The following is a 20,334-nucleotide window of genomic DNA, read 5'->3' as shown; positions in this document are numbered from 1 at the left end:
GGCTCGTCATACTAGTTTTTCTTTTTTTTAATGTTTTATTTATTTCTGAGAGAGAGAGACAGAGACGGAGAGAGAAAGAGAGAGAGAGAGAGAGAGACAGCGTGAGCAGGGGATGGTTAGAGAGAGAGAGGGAGATACAGAATCTGAAACAGGCTCCAGGCTCTGAGCTGTCAGCACAGAGCCCAACGTGGGGTTCGAATCCACAAACCCTGAGATCATGACCTGAGCCGAAGTCAGACACTTAACTAACTGAGCCACCCAGGCAACCCCATACTAGTTTTTCCTACTGGTATAGAGTTACCAATTTTTTTAACCCTACTAGAAAATTTAGTTTATGATTTTTCATTATAGCACTATTGTTAGATGCTTTTGAAAATTCCCCCTGAGTAATTTATTTTGGTTAATTTTCAAATGTTAACGTATTTTAAATGTCAGGAAGAATCTGATTGCCTCTGATTAGAACAAATCTTTAAAACTCAAAACAGCAGGTGACAGGCTCAATCTTTCTATGGGCCGTTAGCTCTGGCAAAGAATTAGAGATGACCTTGCCTTTTCCTTTTCCATCTTTTTGGAGGTACTGAGATAGTTTGTCCTTGTAATCAAGCACGGTCTGCCACCTGGAAACAATGCTTGTGGTTTCTTGGTTCTCTTGTGACTTCTTTGGAGCCTCGGTATGCAGCACGGTTTGTTTTTTGATTGGAATTCAACGTCAGTTTTGAAATGGCATCATAATAATTGATTTGGAAAATTGAACATTAGCCATGTGTAATGTATGTGCAGTAAAAATAATCTTTATGAGCACAGGAGATGAGTCTTCAGTAAAAAACTTGAAGTTGGTCTGTGTTACAAAGTTTTGTCCCATATGGAAGGCATTTGATGTATAAAATTACATAGGTTTGATACCATTCAGGGTTAAGACATATGGATGGAACATTATGCAGAGACTGGTTCTTTTTCATGCTCTTTAGACTTAGTTTAGAGATTTTTGATCATAAGGAGTCCATTCAAATTGCTATGAAAGATAAACTGAGCAAAATGACAACATGGAAGGAATTTTGAGCACATGGTCCATGGCTCTGCACCCTTATAGTTTCTATTCCCTTCTGTAAAATGGGTGCAGCAAGTGGACGTACGTCTCATCATTTTTTTTCTCATTTCCCAAATAACCATACATAGTAATGAATAATGGATTCCATGATAGGCTTCTATAGCAGGCTCTTTATTATTCTTGGTTAAAATTGCGTGTATTTTTAACTTTCCTTTTACAATGATATTTGAGGGAATAATGCCACATAGGATTATAACAAGTCTTCGTATTTATCTTGGGTTCTAAATTTCTCAGAGTTCTTTGATACTCTTCCACTTATTAGAGTAATCTTGACCTTCCTATAGGAAAAAAAAGATAGAATCACATTAGCCAGCGTTTTTTATTTTTATCAGTAAAATTGAGTTATGTTCCTCTCATGCACAGTTTTAATTTGCAGGGGGAAGTCACTGTCTCCTCTTTTCTTTCCTTGTTTTATCCTTTTTCGAAAATGTTCGTTCACATGATGTATTATTCAAGTAGTCTCGTTCCTGGTAAATCAGCTTTTGTCCTGAAAACATGGGCACAAACTTCTTTGAACCACTTATCAAAGAACTGTTAGGACATTTGATGCCACTCTCAGCCACACCACCAACCTTTCTGTTTCATCGAAGGACTTCTCTGATTGTTTTCCTTCCAATTTTATGATAACGCTATTTTGTAAACAAAACCAGTACTGAATGTCTGACAAACAAATATGCCTTATTATGGTAGGAAGTAAGTATATTATTTTTGTCTTACTCTATGTTTCTGCTAATGATTGTGTACCATTGGATTAAATACATACATTTATTTGTATATGAATATGTCATCATGGACTTAAGAGCCATGATTTAATAATAAAGCAAAGGTTGCTATTCATCATGTATAACCAATAGGGTATGTAAAAATCTCATTCAATTTCTTTTCTCTAAGCTTATGTAATGATTTAAATATAAGTATTTTAATGATTTGGTGAAGTATCTTTTCACCTGGCATAATGGCAAAACATATTCAAGTAAAAATTTTCTTGTTAGGAACTCCTGCATGTGATCAAATGAGCACTTTTCAAACAAGAATATGACTTTTTGACCATTGATTGGATCAATTGCTATGTTTGTATTTGTGGAGAGGTTCTTTAAAACTAGAATCTGTGTAGACAATCGTCAGGCAAGTAATAGTTATGATTGGCTTTACTGGCAATTAATTATAATTTGACAAAGATGAGAAACGTCTTAAGTTATAGGAGCCATCAAGGTCTTGTCCACTGTAAAATAATGGTTATTTATTCAACAGATGTCAATTGAGCATCTACTAACATACCAGGAATTCTGCTAAGTAGTGAATAAGACATCCATGTGTCTTGACCCCATGAATTTGATAACCCAACAGAAAAGCTGGACACTCTTCTAGTCCTTTAATTTCCTGTGATGTTAATGTTTTCAGAGGGAAGTATGTAGTGAAAACAGACAAGGACCAATTAGGCGGGGTGTTTTGGGGAGGAGTGAAAGTGAGATTAACACTTAAAGTCTATTAAAAAAATACATTAGCCTTTCTCCACAAATACTTGTGCANCCCTTATTTCTGCTGTAAACGACTAAGGCTAAAAAACTCTTACCTTTTTCTTGTCCAGTTTTAAATGATTGGGCAACAGGAAAACAGATTCAGGCATGAGTGGTTTGCTTAGGGTCAGATCACAAATGGTTGGCAGTTACTGAATGGGACCCAGGATTTCTGATTCTTCAGAAGTTTTGAGAAAACACATCCTCCTCCCCAAAAAGAAAAATCGCCAATGAAATATTAGAAAGTCCTGTGTCTGGTTTTAATCTAGATGTACTGTATTATATTAAATTTTGGAGAAATACATGAAATGACATAGCACAAAAGGGCCATGTGTCCACAGGACTATAGGATCTGTAGGAATTAGACTAATCCATGAAGACCCAGGACAAAATAAAACAGATAAGTAAGTCGCTGTGTCAAGCAGGGCTTTGGAGGTATGAGAGCATTTATTTTTCTATGCTTTCCTTTTAAGAGAAAAAGCTCAGACTAATATGATCATAAACATTGCATTTGGTTTATATTGAAATTTTGCATTGATTTTTCAATTTGCCCTCCATAATTATGTTCTTGAGTCTGATGACGTTCTGGTTTTCATTTTCAGATTCATATTTCACCAACATTCTCTTTGCACTACATACCTTGCTATAAAATGCAGGTTTCTTGGTTTCCAGGAAAAAAAGTCTATTACATAGAATAGCTGAAATCTACAATGTCCCCCAGATGGGAAAGACAGAACATTCATCTCATCTTTTCCTACTGGATCTGGCTGGGCTTTGGAAAGTGCTTCATCGTTTTCATGTGGCAAAACGTATTGGCCAATTGTTCCTTCAAGTACGCAGTGGCGTGTTCATCTAATAATATGAGATACGGGCAGCATTTATGAAAGATTATAAATCTTACAACTCTCTTCAGAAACTTAAAATACAGCTGGAGATGTTTTGCTTCCAACAAACATGCAATCTTCATGAAATTGGAAAAGAAATGTTTTGAATAAATAAGATCTTGGTTTATTTCTCTCTACTGCAAGAACTTTTTTTTTTTAAGTCAAAATCATTCCATAAAACTCCTCTCTACACTACACTAACACACTGGCCTCTGTATTTATATTTTCCTGGTGCATTAAAAAAATTTTTTTTAAGTATGCCAGATTGCTTTGCCTTGTTTTTAAAGATAGAAAACTGGATTTGCTCCCAGGGACTCTTTCCCTAACTAGACCAGTTTAAAAACTAAACAAGGATTGAGTCAGTTAATTAATTTAAATGAGATTACAAATCAAAAACATATTACGCAATCTTGATTTAATTACCACATTTTATTTACTTAATTGAAAACACACTGTAGAAACTTAGCAATCTTGACAATGATCAGTACGGTATCTTTCATTCTATAAGCTAAAGTCTTCGAGAGCAAGATGCATAGGTGATCCTGGTTGTGACCTTTGGTTCACTCAATCCCTGGATCAGTACAGAGTCATTGAACTTAATCTTAGGCCAGAAAGGTCAGATACGATTATCCCTGCTTTCATTTGTGAGGTTTTGGTGCTAGTTAATGAAGCAGTGCAAAACTCTGGTCAGAGATATTGGAAGGTTTAACACTTTTTGTGTGGGGGTATTTGTATCCGAACTGGTCAATAGTCCCCTCCTGTGAACAGGTTTAATTTGCTCTCCTGTGGTCATGTGAGGTTTTTTTCCCCCCAAAATTTCAGTGGCCTGTGTCTTTTGGCTAATTCCTTGTGGACAAATGTTGGTCTTGACCCCAAATAATTCCTGATTTTAATCCTTGAAATATGGTGCCTTAAACTTAATCACCTTGCTAAGCAAAACTGTGGTTCTTAAAAAGGAAGTTTACAAATGGAGCTAGTGGAATGTGTAGGAACAAGACATAGAGGATATATTACGTATCTGCTCTCTTGTTTTATTTTTTTCCTTGGTTAAGTTAATTTACCTGTAAGGACCTTCAACATAGCAACCTCTTTGAAAACTACGAGCTTAGAAAACTGCGGGACATAATATAGATTAAAAAGCATGATTAAGAATATATAGGAAGCTATGTTTCCTGACTATGGTTTTGGTTCTGCCAAAAGTGTTCAGAGAGGTTTGATTTCTCTTCCCACTGAGAACTGGGCTGAGGCCAGGGGGTACAGATTCAGCAAAAACATATCAAGGACTCCATTAACAAAATGCCAGAATTCATGCTTTCTGTGGGTTAACCAAGTTTGCAGTGATGTGGATGCCGTATAATGGAATGTCCTATTGAGAAGAAAGAGAGGCAGAAGTAGAGAGACAAGAGAGAGCAGAGAGAGAGAGAATTGGCAGGCATTTTCCTACACATTTACATGTTTATGAGACACTAGGAAAGCGCTTAGTTTTCCTATGTTCTCTCTCTGTGGTGTGTGTGTGTGTGTGTGTGTGTGTGTGTGCACGCGCATGTGTGATTCTAATAGACATTAGACATTTAACAGAGGAGAAAGAAAATTTTATTAAACTATAGTTTTCTGTCATGTAATTGATGAAACAGTCCTCCACGCAAACGGAAGCTTTATTTTACTGTGTTTTAACTGTGCTGGAGAAAAAGATGGTGAATTACGGCATCAGAATTGCAAGGATATAAAGCAAAGTCACTGTAAATCTTGGGAAAGCAGTCATTGTAGAAAGCAAACTGGCAAGAGTGAGGTAGTGAGGCATAACGCTTGGGGCAGAAAGAGCTAGAAGAGAGGGGGGACGACTTGCCCTAGAATAGTTTTCTCCTTCTCTCCCTTCAAAAGGTGCCTAGTTTTGTCTTATTTTCTTGTGTTCGTGTTATAAAATGCATGCATTTGTATCCCTTCCCTCAGGGTTTTGCTTGTTCCTTACATCTTGACTTTTCTTTTTCGTAAGAGATTTTTTTTCTGGCGTGCTATGTATTTAATTTGTAAAAATATACTATTTTAGTGTGTTGGTAATTAATGTTTAGGACAGAAAGAAGGAGACCATTCTAAGTCTTCAAAAAAAAATCTCGTGGTATTCTTTAGTTGACAATGGGCTATTTCTTTACCTGCTTAAAGCAAAAGAATATGACAAAGGGGCCCTTTATCACATGATGACTAATTTTAGTTCTAGCAAGAGGCTATCTGTAGGTTAACAGGTTACAATGTGAGTTTCATTTACTCTTCTGATATCCCTTGATATAAAAGCCATATTGTTATAGAATCATAGAATTTTAGAGCTAGCAGTGACCCGACAAGTTACCTTGTGCCATCCATTCTTTGCACCAAAATGACTGTAAATTCAAATCCTGCCTCTCAAATTTGCTTTTCCTCTTAATACTGCAGTCATGGTATCAGAGAAGAAAATGGATTCCTGAAATAAGTTTCATCCGGGAGTAGAAAGAGAGCTTATACATAAAGGTCATTAAAGGCTTTGGGACCTCCCGCTCGCATACTAGGGGCCTGCTCCTGGACCCTCACCAAACGTTTCTTCCGTTTGTAGGAGAGAGCCAAAAATCACTTTCTCACTCAACATAGTGTCTCTTGCCTCCCTCCTCCCATTTCCAAATATTCCTTCAGGAGGTAAGGGAAGCAGAACTGAGCCTTAACGTCTGGCCAGGAGACCTGGTCCTGGGAATTGTATACCTAACCCTTCCCCGCCTTTTTTTGGAGGGGGGTCACAAAAGGTATATCTATTTGACTTCTACAGTATGTTTCTGCACTGAGGGGACATGCCTAGTCTTTCTTCTTTGCACAGTTCTATAGTTTATAGGCTTGTTGTTTTCTGTTCAGTTGGTCTACTCAACCGTCAGGCACTATATCACGGTATCAAAGATTAGGGCTGTAGGGCTTAATAGGTCAGCATCCCTGCCTTCATGTAGTTTAGAATCTAAAAGGGGTGTCCTCAATATGGAGGACTTTGGGGAGGGGAATAAAAGGGGATGGAATGCAAAGACTTGGAGGCATCAAATGTAGGTGACACATGGGGAAGCAGAAGGCCAAGATATGACCTAGGAGTTGGTCAGGACCAGAAGGTGCCTGGAGTGGCAAGGAAAAAATTTGGAGGTTTTCCTGTGAGTATTTGGAGTACACGTACAGGTTTTAGCAGTGAAGTAGCTTAATCAGTTTAGCGTTTTAAAGAGATCACCTTGGTAGCAGAGTAGAACAAGGTACTAGAAAGATATGAGATCTGATGTTCATTTTTCAAGACCCTATTACTGATATAGGTCCCTTCCCTCTGATATCTTCTGTCACACACCCTTGCTCATCCTTCCTAAGAAGAACCAAATGTCTGATCTTGATATATATTTATTAATAATACTGATCACAGTGTATTATATTTTATTTGTACATTTCTTTTTGGGAAGTTTCTGAGCTCTAGAAGGCATAGAATATATAATCTTCTTAAAGCAGTATTTTAAAGTCATCGTTATACATTAAATGGAATTTTAATAAGCATGTATTGAGAACTTAGTATGTCCCGAATGTCATCAGCTGGACTGCCAAAGGTGTTCCATGAATCTTGCTGACTCACATCTAATTGATGCTTACAGTAGTGACCTGCAAAAAATTTTCAGTTTTGATGATCTACCCCCATAAGGTAATTGAATTCATCTACCTCAGAAAGTTAGTACTTGATAACAAACATTGAACAGGTTAGTATTTGTTTATTATCTTACATATTTATCAAGCATTTTATTGGATTTCCACTAGATTATTAGTAAAACCTTAGAATTCTCTTTGGTTAGCAGAGAGAATCCAAACTAAATTTGATTTAGGGTTGTCCTCTTTTGAAAATATCAGTTCGTGTATAGATTTTAATTATGTCCAACTTAGAATAGCTAAGGGATTTTTAAATTTATTAAAAAGGTTTTGAATGTATTGGTAAATGGTGGGAAGGAGGAGAGAAGTTAAGATAAGGTGAAATTCCCAGAAACATTTAATCTACTGAAAGATCACTTGGCTGTGTATGATTTTAAGATTGTATGATAACCACTCAAGGAACAGTGTGTCTGAATGGGTGGCCCATGTAGATAATATATGTTTTAAGAGTTGACATGTAACATTGGACAAACCAGTTGGGTCACTTAAATATCCCAGGATCTTCCCTAAAATTGGGCCATTGGGGAAACTGGCCACTGTCTAGGTAAAATTTAGATATTAGAAGAACAAAAAGACAAAAAGAATGGAAGAAAAGTTGGTAAGGGTCATTTGGAGATATGAACCTTTTCTTATTCCTGGGGAAGGAGGAAAAGATTGAGTTCATAAAATAATAATTTAGGGATTTCCTGGGTGGCTCAGTCGGTTGGGCATCCATCCTACTGTTGATTTCGGGTTGGGTCATGATCTCATGGTCCACGGGATCAAGCCCTGCATTGGGCTCTGCCCTGACAGTCTGGAGCCTGTTTGGGATTCTCTCTCTCTCCCTCTCTGCCCTTCCCTCCCTCAAAAATAATTAAATAAACTTTAAAAAAGTAATAATCAAGAAATGGATTCATTAACTATTTTCTTCCAAGAAGATGACATATAAGTTTAATTTATACTTTTAAAACATAAAGAATGGGCTAATATGAGATTTTTATAAGCATGTAATACAACCTATTTCAATTGTACATTATGTCCAGTGAAGTCAGAAAGAGACAAAGAAATGTAAAAGATCTAGGTTGGGACCAAGGAAGAGAAAATAAAACGTGGAGGGTATGATGGAGAACTGGTTTAGGTCTGCTGCCTGCAAGGTCCATTCCTGTCTCTTGTTCTCCACTGTGTCCAGATTGATATGGATTCAAGACCCAATGTGCTGGCCAACTCACAACCCCCATTCTTACTAGCCTTGCTCTTCAAAGACTTCAGTCTTCTGGAAGGTAATAATCAAATGGCTGGTATTTGCGGCCTTTTGAGCATGACCGCTCCTGAGAGCCTTACAATGGCAGTGCCTTCCTCCCTTGAGGGGAGAGGGGGACTAAAGCATTTACATGGGAATTCTCAATGGGCACACACTCCTGTGGGATCGAGCCCCACATCAGGCTCTATGTTGACAGTGTGGAGCCTGCTTGGGATTCTCTCTCTCTCTCTCTCTCTCTGTCCCCCTGCACCCCCCCCCCCACTTTTTCTCTCTANTCCCCCCTCTGCCCCCCCCCCCATTGTCTCTGTCATTGTCTCTCTCAAAATAAAAAAAAAGGAATATTAATCATTTTTTAATGTGACCTCTTTGTTTACTATCTTTCATTTACTGATTGTATAGGATTGTGTCTGACCGGTGCCTGATGGTTTATATAATAAAAGCTTTGCAACAACTCTATGAGGTAGATAGTACAACAGTTTTTAAAATCAGGCCTGTGGGGCTCCAACAGTGAAGTAATTTTGCACAAAATCCTACTACTAGTGAGGAACAGAGCTAGAATTCACTATAACATATTAAGTACACACACACACACACACACACACACACACACACACACACAGGACTTGATGATGGAGATGGTTGAATAAAACCTTTGGGTGTAGAGTAATGTGACCTGGGTGGTGAATTGGAAGGGTTTTAGATGTGGTCTGAATAATTCCTTCTCTGAAGTTAACCACAATAACAGTTCTTTTTGGTTTCTCTGCCAACTGCAACTTTCTGGTTACTTCCTTTTCCAGCAGTTGGAATTAAGTGACCAGTATAAGGTGCCGTGAGGGTTAAGAGTAGATTATAGCATTAGAATTTACAGTCTGAAAAGTAAATGTTCACTGGCTCACTCCCTGAGGGGGCCCTCTCCTATGTTTTAGGATCTAGCATATGCTATTTTACTTCAGGAGAAGCACAGACTTTGGGATATGAGGGAAAATCTTCCATTGTGTGCCAGTAGATGCCAGATCATTTTAGAAAGTGGAATTCTTATTAAAAGCAAGTGTGTGACTCAAATTTAGTGTCTTCCTCAGTTTTCCCTCAAATATTTGTGGTTTTTTAGTAATAATATTATTTTCAAATGAAGAAATTGGTGTGCATTTGTTGGAAATGGGGAAAGGGTAATAATTTGCAGCAGAAAAGAATAGGGCTTCCCAAGTGGGATGCTGTGGTAAAAGGGGTTGCCATTGTTCTAGCTGAATACTTTCCTGGGAGTAGAAGAGACCTTCATTCTTTAATTGACCTAAGTTTTAGCAGCCAGATGTTGGGAAAGAGTTTTGTGCCATTTTGAAATTGATTTGAGTAAACATGCTAAGGCTCATGGAGAGTCGACATCTCCTGTTCCCTGATGACAACCTCAACTTGCCTCATGTTGTGTCACCAGGAAGGTGGTGGTAGCCACCTCGAGGGATGCATGTTTCAACCTCCATAAATGTGAAGTCGCTTTAGAAGGAAAAAGAAAATATGAAAAATCTCTGGTCAGTGGGTATGTTAATAATTATAAGTAGGAACTTCTCAAAATGTTAGAGTCACTTGAAAAATTAAACTGGAATGTACTATCAATATTGAAGGACATTTGTCAGAGGAACTCAGAGGCAGAAATAGCTGAAGCTGTAGCAAAATAATGTAATTTATCATTTTTATGTAACTATCATACTCCATGCCTGGAAAGGGGCCAATATTATACCATCTTTTATAGGAATGTAGAAAGAGAAAGATTGATCTTCTAAGGTATAAGTCACTGAGTCTTGCCTCATTCCAGAAAAGCCATAGAATTCATGAGAGATTAGAGACCAGCACTTCAGAGAACACCCAACTCTGTGACCATCAGCAAGAGAAATTAGCTGGAACTCAGACTGCAGGAGTAACCCTTACCAGTTTCTTTACTTCCATTTTGGGAAATCAGAAATCAGTTGGAAGATAATGTGGGAATCAGTAAATATATTTGCTAAGATTTCACAAAAACTATTGTAGGGGGAAAAGATAAAGGAAAAAGGATGAAGGGTTGGAATTCTGATCTCAGCATTTAATCTGGTAAACAGGCATGAGGCAAAGTGCAAAAATAAATAACCAAGTTTTATACATAAAGAAACTAACAGGATGACCTTGCATTTAATAACAAGCAGCAATTGCTGTATGTTAATTGCTTAAATGGAAGAGCAGAATAACCCTGCTGGGGGAAGAAAAACATAAGATTTTTCTGCTTAAATGAGACTGGATTCCTCTCTTGGCTTAGGTACCATGGCAGGATTTCAGGGAAGAGACTTATCTCGGGCCACCTATCAAATTTTGTTGAAATGAACTATCAAGTTCAAAACTGCCTTTTCTAGGCAGGCAAGCAAGGCGGCTGAGTCTGCCTTCCATTCCTCTAGCATTTACTGCAAGCCCAGTGCATTCACAGCCATGAACAGCACCCCGCACACTGAGGGAGACACAAAAGAAGTAGACAGAATCTCTGTTTCTGCCTCGGAGCATGCAATTTAGTTGGGGAGACAAAACTTAAATACTAGAAGCAATAAAGGAAGATTACAAAGCAACCTGCAAGTAAGTGTATAATAATATGGGGCAAATGACACAGATAAATGCAGAGGAGACATGGAGGAAAGAGGAATGAGCAAAACACACCAGTTTTAGATTAGCTCGGGAAGGCGTGTTGCCTGACTGTAGTATTGCCTCCGCGTTGCTTTCTACAGAAAGCATCAATGAAGAATAACGTGGGATCGGAAATTCAGGTATACTACATTGATCTTGTTCCCCTTATCTGAAGAGTCTGTCTCTCACAGATGGAAATGAAATTGATCCAACAATTTGTTCTTCACAAAGCTCTGTTCATTTCTACCTAGTAATTTATGCTTTTCTTGGGTGTTTGCAAATCGATTGCTATTATGGGATGCAGGCAAATCTGGGTCTGGATTCAATAGGTTGGGGGATTATGGAAGTGGATATGTGTGTATGCGCATGAAATCCTGGAAAAACGGACTCTTGTTTCTGTGTATTATACTCGTTGAATAAAAACATTTTCAGGTTCTTAAAAGCATGTTTAATTACACTCAGGTTGCATTTTTAGGGAAGGTATCTGCTTTATTTCATATTGCTACTGACAGGCCCAACCTTCAAACCACCTTCAGCGGCTTTGTGGCCAGACCTATTGTTTCCAAAAAGCCTTGCTCCGTTCTGAGAATATGACAGATCTCTCCTTTCTTTTTTCTTCCCCTTTTGACATAGAAATATGTATGGACATTCATCTAGCTTGATAAATAAAATGTTACCGCAGAAAGACTTGGGAAAGTATACTTTATTTAAACACTCAGCTTCATTGTGCCTTAATTTTTTCTTTAAAGCCCTCTGAGGATTGTGAAATTCTTTCAAAACAAATTAAAAAGAAAACATTTTCTGTGATTTCTTTTTAGATTCTGGACAATCAGGAAGTCCAAGCCACAATGATCCTGCCAAGAATCCTCCAGGTAAATATGTGTTCCGGGACGTTCGCAATCTAACATTGTTGGAGAACAAAGGTACCACTGTATTGATAAACACCCCATCATTGGTCAGCTGCCTCTTTTGTTCTAGCAGGCAGGTATGATCAGGGCACGATGGGATTCTGTTTGGGCCCTTCACAGTGGCCGATGCTTCTATATGGGTGTCACGAGTATTTATGTAATCACTGTTTTCGTTTTTGTTGGTGTTTCTTGGAAAATGAAAAAGCACGCATTTTAGTTGTGCGCTGTTCAGGTGCTAAGCGTCATGGCTGCTGAAAAAGCCAAAAAAACCAAAAACAAAAAAACCCCCTCTTAGTCATTCTTTTAAAAAGCACCAGAAAAAGTAAAAGTTTCCATGCTCTTATAGTTTATCAACTCTCATTACTTTAAAAGGAGGGGTGTGGCGGTGGTTGGGTATGATTTCAGGGAAGAGTTCTTTGCAAACGAGTTTTTCTTCCATAAGGTTTTTATTGGATTCCAAGAATCAGGGAATAATGAAAGTCGGACTTTTCCTTTAGTATAATGCATGCCAAATACCCTCTTTATTTTCAGAAGTTGTTCCAGATCTGAAAATAGGCTTTTATAACTTGGCTGTCTTCATAGTTTTGTTGTTCCTAAATCTGAACATACAGAATTTGACATTGACTTGGGAGAATTTTGTTCCTCAGGACGTAAGACTTGTGCAAAGAAGAGTTTCTAATATTTCATTATCATAAGGATTTTAATTATATCTATAACTTGGGCAAAAGAGTGCTCTTTTACCAAAACAAAATGAACAAAACAAACAAAAAATCCACATTTGCCACACATGCCCTCTACTTCTCAAAATAATCTCATCTTTTTTTTTCATTGAAAATAAACCAAAACATTAATGAAAGGTAATAATAAAAGTTTCCTCAGGGAGAGTTAGTGTCAGGTCCTTAATTATTTGATCTCCCTTGTCCTAAGGCTTTGCTAATGTGAGGTACCTGAAGAACCCCGAAACTCTAAGAAAATATGTCCAGCCAGTCTCGTTTTAAAATGATGTCAGAAAGATACAGTAAGTAAATACCAAGGAAAAATGTGAAATCAAAACAATATATTTTTTATTTCTGAGTCTTGCCTATACTTTGTTCTTTATTTGTACCTTAGAAAATATACCTTAGTATATTTTTCCACCTACATCTCACCTTGTTCTGTATTATACAAAACCTTACTGCTTGATGGAAGTGGCATATACTTCAGTGATAAAAAGTTCTAATTAAATAGAGGTTTAAAAATGTCTACTAAGTTGAATTTTCTCCACTTTTTAAAATCAGAAGCATTCAAAATTCCTACAAATCAATAACAAAACATACAAAAAACAGAACAATTTTAAATGTAATTTCCAGTTAAATTTGTTATTTTGTTTTGTGTTGGTGGGATATTAGAACGAAAAAGAGTATTTCAAAAAAGTAAATTTTGTCAGAAATTTTCTGAAGCTGAGAAAATTTCATTAGGTTAGAATGTCTTTGACTTTACTAAAGTTTCTTCTTTTCAGTTGAGTAATATTTTCTCTGCATAGCATGATAACCCAAAGTGAACTGTGTCCAAACATTTTTTAAAAGTTTCCTCACTCATTTTACAAAGGATGGAGTGGGGAAAGGTTAATACAAAAGAAGTAGTAAGTAATGTAAGTTAGTCAGACTAAACAAAGGATATGTTCTTTGCATTTGAAATTAATAAAGCTGTTATTGTTTGAAATTCATTTCTGAACATGTACAGAAAGAATTATGTTCACTTAAAAATGTTCTGTACTTAAGCTGAATGCATAATTGTTGAATAGTTATATAATGTCAGAATTTGATTTTTCAATGTTTGTCAAAAAGGTTGATTAAAATTTTCTTTTGCTACATTCAGTGTAGCATTTCTTAATTCATCTTGTTTGCATATAAAATGACAAACATAAGTAATCATGGTAGGATACCTCTAATTTTTTTCCCTTTTAAATTTTCTTTGGAAATCAAATCTTTGTGAGAACAATGTCTTAAAATTGGGATGTTGTAGATCATACTATGATTAGTTGAATATTGTATATACTTAAATGGTACATCAATTACTGTTTTTTTCAGTTAGAATATAACAAAACATATATAACACCAACATTAAATAAAATAAAATTTGAATTTGCTTTAAGGATTCAGAAACATTCTATCAGTTTAACATACATGCTGTATCATTGTATTATGGACTTAATCATAGAGATTATTACGGAATCTTGTTTGAGGAAAGTTAAGAGTTTGTTCTGAAATACCTTGAAATAAATCAAGCCACTAGGAATTTAGAATGGTTTCTAATTTGAAATGTGAAAAATCAGAACTTTTTAAGATTTTGTTCTGCAGTCATTTGGGATAAACTATACATATAATTGAAAGCTCTTTTCATTAAGTATAAGCATATTTGGTATTTTAGAGCTTAATTTACCTTGAGGAAGCTTTTTTTATCTCTGTGTTCTGGCTTTGACTGAGATGTGAAATCTTCAAAGTTTCAGATTCAGGATCTCAAAAAGGCACAGTGCATTCATGGGAAAGTTTAGTCTACTACCGTAAAGATGAAACAATCACTTTGCTGCTTATGTAGTTTTAACAAAGAGAAACTAAATTTTGGAAAAAGGTCTCTTTGAGTGCTAACACTTTCCTACAACCAGTACTTTCACCTTGGGGGATGTGCAAGCCATGCAATGGCTACCATCTCTTCCTCAACAGCTTGGGAAGAGAGGGCAAAATTTCAAGCCCTTTTGGAGGTAGAAGCTCTGCGAAATCTGTTCCCCACCATTGACACGAAGGTGGAATCCCATTCAGTCATGGTACGAGTACAGATGTGCGTGTCTGTGCACAAATTGAACACCCCGCTAGCTTGGCTTTTCTCCAGCATCAGACATGACTGTTTGACATGGAGGCCACTTCCGTGCTGATTCAGAAGAATTTCTGAAGGGTGACCTTGAAGCTCTTCAAACTAGTGTGGATGTCTTCATATAGGCCTTTGGTTTTTAACTTGTGCTTCTTGTTTGGGTTTAGTATTTAGTGAGTACACAGGCAAACAAAAGCAGCACATTTTTGGAAGGAGAGCTATTTGATATTATTTTTAAAAGCATATGTGCAGGGGTTTATTTTTATTACTTAAACATTAAAATAAATTTAATGTTTACTTTTGAGATGGGGGGAGGAGCAGAAAGAGACACACACACACAATCCGAAGCATTCTCCAGGCTCTGAGCTATCAGCGCAGAGCCCAAGGTGGGGCTTGAACCCCAAGCACTGTGAGATCATGACCTGAGCCAAAGCTGGATGCTTAACTGACTGAGCCACCCAGGTGCCCCTATTTTTGTTATTTTAAAAAGCATTTAAATAGTTTTTATTGCATTTCCTTATACTATCTGTGGTTTAATATTTTGTTTTTATTCTTTGTTACATGGTGGGGATGGGCACCATAATCTTTTCAGGGCTAAGGTGCTCTAAAAATCTGATGGTGTCCAAGGATATGACATTGTTATTTTAGTAAAGAATCACTGGACCACTTAATTTTCTTTTTATGATACACATTTCTTTTCTTATCATGGGGCTGGACGTTATATGTTTATATTTAGTTACTTCTTTTTGAACATTAAATTAATCCCTTCTAAACCATGGAACTCTGGGTCTTCTCTCAACTATAGCAAACAACTGTTTGGACCAAAAGAGAGTAAACCACTAATTTAGGGACTTAGACGCTGTCCTAATTTTATTTGTGATAACTAAAATCTCCATTGTCACTTTCAGGAAATATGTGATTGAATGGCTGTCTTTTGAAATTAGCTTTAACTTACTCTGTTGTTTAGTGCCTTTATATTCCTTGACCTACGATCTTCAAGATACTCCAGTCTCAATCCATTAACCATGCCTAATGCTGGAATAGTTAATATCCAAGAAAAACAAGGCACCTAGAAGTCAGAGTTTGCCTCTAAGTCAGTTAACAGCTGACACCTCATTTTGGAGTTCAGGAAGTCTGTAGTTATGTGGGGAGCTAGCTGTCTCTTGGCTGGAAACTCAACAAAGGAACATTGAATCTTGGAGACATTTTGCAAATACTATGATGAAAACTTAGGAAACATTCTAAGTATCATTAACCAGAGCCTTCTCAACTGGAATGACATGGGCTTATCCTACTTTTCTCTTTTGCACTTTTTGTTGGATGCTTGTGCTATTTTGTGTGTTGATTTTTTTGCATGTTCTCTGGCAAGACCTCTGGAAATCATTAGGATCATATATTGGGTGAATGTCAAATAGGCTACTTTATATCCTCTCTGGAACAAGGATGGAACTAAATAAACAATTGAATAAGTTAAGCAAGGAGTATCTATTAGCTACAATATTCTCATCTCACATTGAAGAAATTATTTATTATATATATAAATATGACTAAATATATAATATATAACAAACTTTATTAACTTAAATGTAGAAAGAAATCTATATAATAAATATATTCCATGTATCAGAGAGAGCATATGGTATTTTTCTCTGATTTCTTTCACTTAGGATAATGCCCTTGAGCTCCATCCATGTTTTTGCAAATGGCAAAATTACCTACTTTTTTATGGTTGAATAATATACCATATATTATTATTATTATTATATATGTATATACACCACATTTTCTTTATCTGTTCATCCATAGATGGAAACTTAAGTTATTTTCACATCTTGATTATTGTAAATAATGCTGCAGTGAACATGGAGATGATATATCTTTTTGAATTATTGTTTTCATGTTTTTAAACAAAAATCCAGAAGTGGAATTGGTGGATCATGTAGAGTTATATATTTTTAGTTTTTTGAGGCATGTCCATACTTTTTCCGTAGTGGCTGCACCAGTTACATTCCTACTGAACAGTGCAGGGGACTCCCTTTTCTCCATAGTCTTGCCTACACTTGTTGTTTCTAGTCTTTTTGGTAATATCCATTCTAATAGGTATGAGGTAATAAATATCTCATTGAGGTTTCAATTTGCATTTCCCTAATTATTAATAATGTAGAGCATTTATTCATGTACCTGTTGGCCATGTCTTTTTTTTTTTTTTTTTTGAAAATGTCTAATTAGGTCCTCTGCTCATTTTTTAATCAGAATTTTTTTTTTTGCTCTGGAGTTATATGAATTCTTTATATATTTTGGATATTAGCCCCTTATCACTTATATGATTTGCAAATATTTCTCCCGTTTAATAGGTTGCCTTTTTTTTCTGTTAATGGTTTTCTTTCCTATGCAGAAACTTTTTTGACTGATGTAATCCCACTCGTCTATTTTTGCTTTTATTGCTTTTGCTTTTGGTGTCAGATTCAAAAAATCATTGCCAAGACTGATGTCAAAGAGCTCACTGCTTGTGTTTTCTTCTAGAAGTTTTATAGTTTCAAGGATTACATTCAAGTCTTTATTTTGAGTTAATTTTTGCATATAGAGTAAATAGTGGTCCAGTTTCATTCTTTTGCATGTGATGGTGCAATTGTCCCAACACTGTTTATTGAAAAGACTATCCTTTCCCCATTGTGTATTCTTGGCTCCTTTGTCATAAATTAACTGACTACATATGTATGAGTTTATTTCTAGGCTCTCTATTCTGTTTCATTGATTAGTGTGTGTGATTTTTGTACTAGTACCACACTGTTTTTATTACTACAGCTTTGTAATACAGTTTGAAATCAAGGAGTGTGATGCCTCTAGCTTTGTTCTTTCTCAAGATTGCTTTGGCTTTTTGGAATCTTTTATGGTTCCATACAACTCTTAAGATGGCTTGCTCTATGTCTGTGAAAACTGCCCTTGGAACTTTGATAGTGATTGCACTAAATCTGTAGATTGCTTTGGGTAGTATGAACATGTTAAAAATATTAATTCCTCTAATCCATGAGCATGGAATATTATTCCATTTATTTATGACTTTATCTGTATCTTTCATTAATGTCTTTGAGCTTTCAGTATACAGGTCTTTCACCTCCTTGGCTAATATAGTCCTAGATATTTTAATTTTGGGGATACAATTGTAAATTGGATGTTTTCTTAATTTCTTTTTCTGATAGTTCACTATTAATGTGTGGAAATGCAACAGATTTTTGAGTGATGTTGTATCCTGCCACTTCACCAAATTTGTTTGTTCTAACAGGGTTTTTTTTTTTAGGTTTATTTATTTATTTTTAGAGAGAGGCAGAGAGAGAGGGACAGACAGAATCCCAAGCAGGCTTCATGCTATCAGCACAGAGGTTGAACCAGGGCTCAAACTCATGAACTGTGAGATCATGACCTGAGCTGATATCAAGAATTGGATGCTTTTTTTTTTTTAAATGTTTTTTATTTATTTCTAGGAGAGAGAGAGAGAGAGACAGCGTGAGCAGGGGAGGGTCAGAGAGAGAAGGAGTCACAGGTTGAAACAGGCTCCAGGCTCTGAGCTGGCAGTCAGCACAGAGCCCGACGCGGGGCTCAAACCCATGAACCGCGAGATCATGACCTAAGCGAAAGTCGGACGCTTAACCGACTAAGCCACCCAGGCGCCCCCAAGAATTGGATGCTTAACTGACTGAGCCACCCAGGGTGTGCCTGTCCTAACAGTTTTCTGATGGTGTTTACTTAGAGTTTTCAATATATGATATCAAGTCATCTGTAAATAGTGACTGTTTTCTTTCTTTTTTTCTTCTTCCAATTCAGATACCTTTTATTTCTTTTTCTTGCCTAATTGCTCTGGCTAGGGCAGCCAGTACTATGTTAAATAAAAACAGCAGAGTGGGCATCTTGTCTAGCTCCTGATCTTAGAGGAAAAGCTTTCAGTCTATCACCATTAAGTATGATGTTAGCCATGCATTTGCATATATGGCCTTTATTATTTGAATTTGAATTCTGTATCTATTTTGTTGAAAATTTTTGTCATAAACAGATATTGAATTTGCCCAATGCTTTTTCTGCATCTATTGAAATGATTATATAATTTTATCTTTCATTTTGTTAAAGTGGTGTATCACGTTGATTTCAGCTGTTGAACCATCTTTGCATCCCTGGAATAAATCCCACTTGATCATAGTGGATGACCTTTTTTAATGTATTGTTGAATTTGGTTTGCTAATATTTTGTTGAGGATTTTTGCAAGTAAAAAGGAACTTAAGAGATTACTATGAAAAAGTATACACTAACACACTGTTTACTTGTTTCATTTATTTCTGCTCTCATCTTTGTTATTTCCTTCCATCTTCCAACTTTGGACTTTGTTCTTCTTTTTTCTAGTTCTTGAGGTATAAAGTTATGTTGTTCATTTGAGACATTTCTTGTTTCCTGAGGTAGGCATTTATCACTATGAACTACCCTCATAGAACTGCTTTTGCTGCCTTCCACAGATTTTGGTGTGTTTCATTTCCATTTTCATTTACCTCAATGTATTTTTTTATTTCACTTTTCATTTCCTCTTTGATCCATTATAGTGTATATTAACTATAAGGATATGTTGACCTTGCATTTAAGAAAGTCTTTCAATCATAAATATTTTGCAGTTGATGTCTCCCCAACTCTACTTTAATAGGTACTGAGATTAAAGCCAACAGAGGGTTGTCATGAAACTAATGAAAACCAACCAAATAATTATCGATAAAACTAGCTCAGCATCAGTAGTTGTAGTTATCATCTCTTGGAATCAACAGAGCCTATATTTGCTTGAGTTCTTTCTCTTGCTTCCAGAACTTAGAATTTGGGACAAGCTTTACTCTCTAATAGTTACAGAAGTAATACAACATTTTTTTTATTTGCATGTGGAGGCACATACATTTTGCATAGGCCTGAAGGAGCTCACAAAACATGTTTTGTCATAGAATATGATAATCAGAGTCAAAGAAAAGAAAATTTACTGATTTTTTAAAATCATAGCCCATTTACTCCTCAGTAAGTTCATACCCATCCATTCTCATGTTCTCATTTATTGTATCTCTAAGAATCAAGATTTTTTTTAAATAGAGGAAAAAGCACTATTTTATGATACCTAGAGGTAATTTTAAACTTTGGCATTAGGCAATATACAACAGACTATAAACGGGCTTTCTATTTGTAGAATTATATCTAGAAACACACCGAAAGTATGGTTAATTGTGGTAAGGCTTGACATCATAGGTAAACTTTTAATGTAATTTTAGAGTGAGGTCTTGTACAAGTCAATGCTAAAATAAAAGGATTTTTTTTCTAACAGGCTTTGTTTCAGAAACATTTTTATTTTTTATCCTTTAAGTTTTTTCAAGACATCACATTCAGTAAAGTCTTTAAATGTTCAAATTTAGAATAGAATTCAGAGTAAAGGAGTAGAAGATTAGGAATATGTTTTCTTGGCAAATTACTCTTAAAAATGTTTTTAAATGTT

General features: G+C 36.1%; 1 protein-coding gene across 7 annotated transcripts in view; it reads left to right on the top strand.

The window, feature by feature from the left end:
- NFIB (nuclear factor I B) overlaps positions 1–20,334 on the top strand; it is a 228,958-nt gene that overhangs the window by 121,364 nt on the left and 87,260 nt on the right. For all 7 annotated transcript variants that reach the window (XM_077765030.1, XM_077765034.1, XM_077765033.1 and 4 more), the window contains one exon: positions 11,889–11,942. In XM_077765030.1, the coding sequence (XP_077621156.1) occupies positions 11,889–11,942 (54 nt within the window). The remainder of the gene's footprint in view (positions 1–11,888; positions 11,943–20,334) is intronic.

Source organism: Crocuta crocuta, unplaced genomic scaffold (assembly GCF_008692635.1).
Source record: "Crocuta crocuta isolate KB4526 unplaced genomic scaffold, BGI_CrCroc_1.0 scaffold687, whole genome shotgun sequence".
Classification (NCBI taxonomy): Eukaryota; Metazoa; Chordata; class Mammalia; order Carnivora; family Hyaenidae; genus Crocuta; species Crocuta crocuta.
The sequence above is the reverse complement of the archived record's forward strand: the minus strand, read 5'-3'. Positions and strand labels throughout refer to the sequence as shown.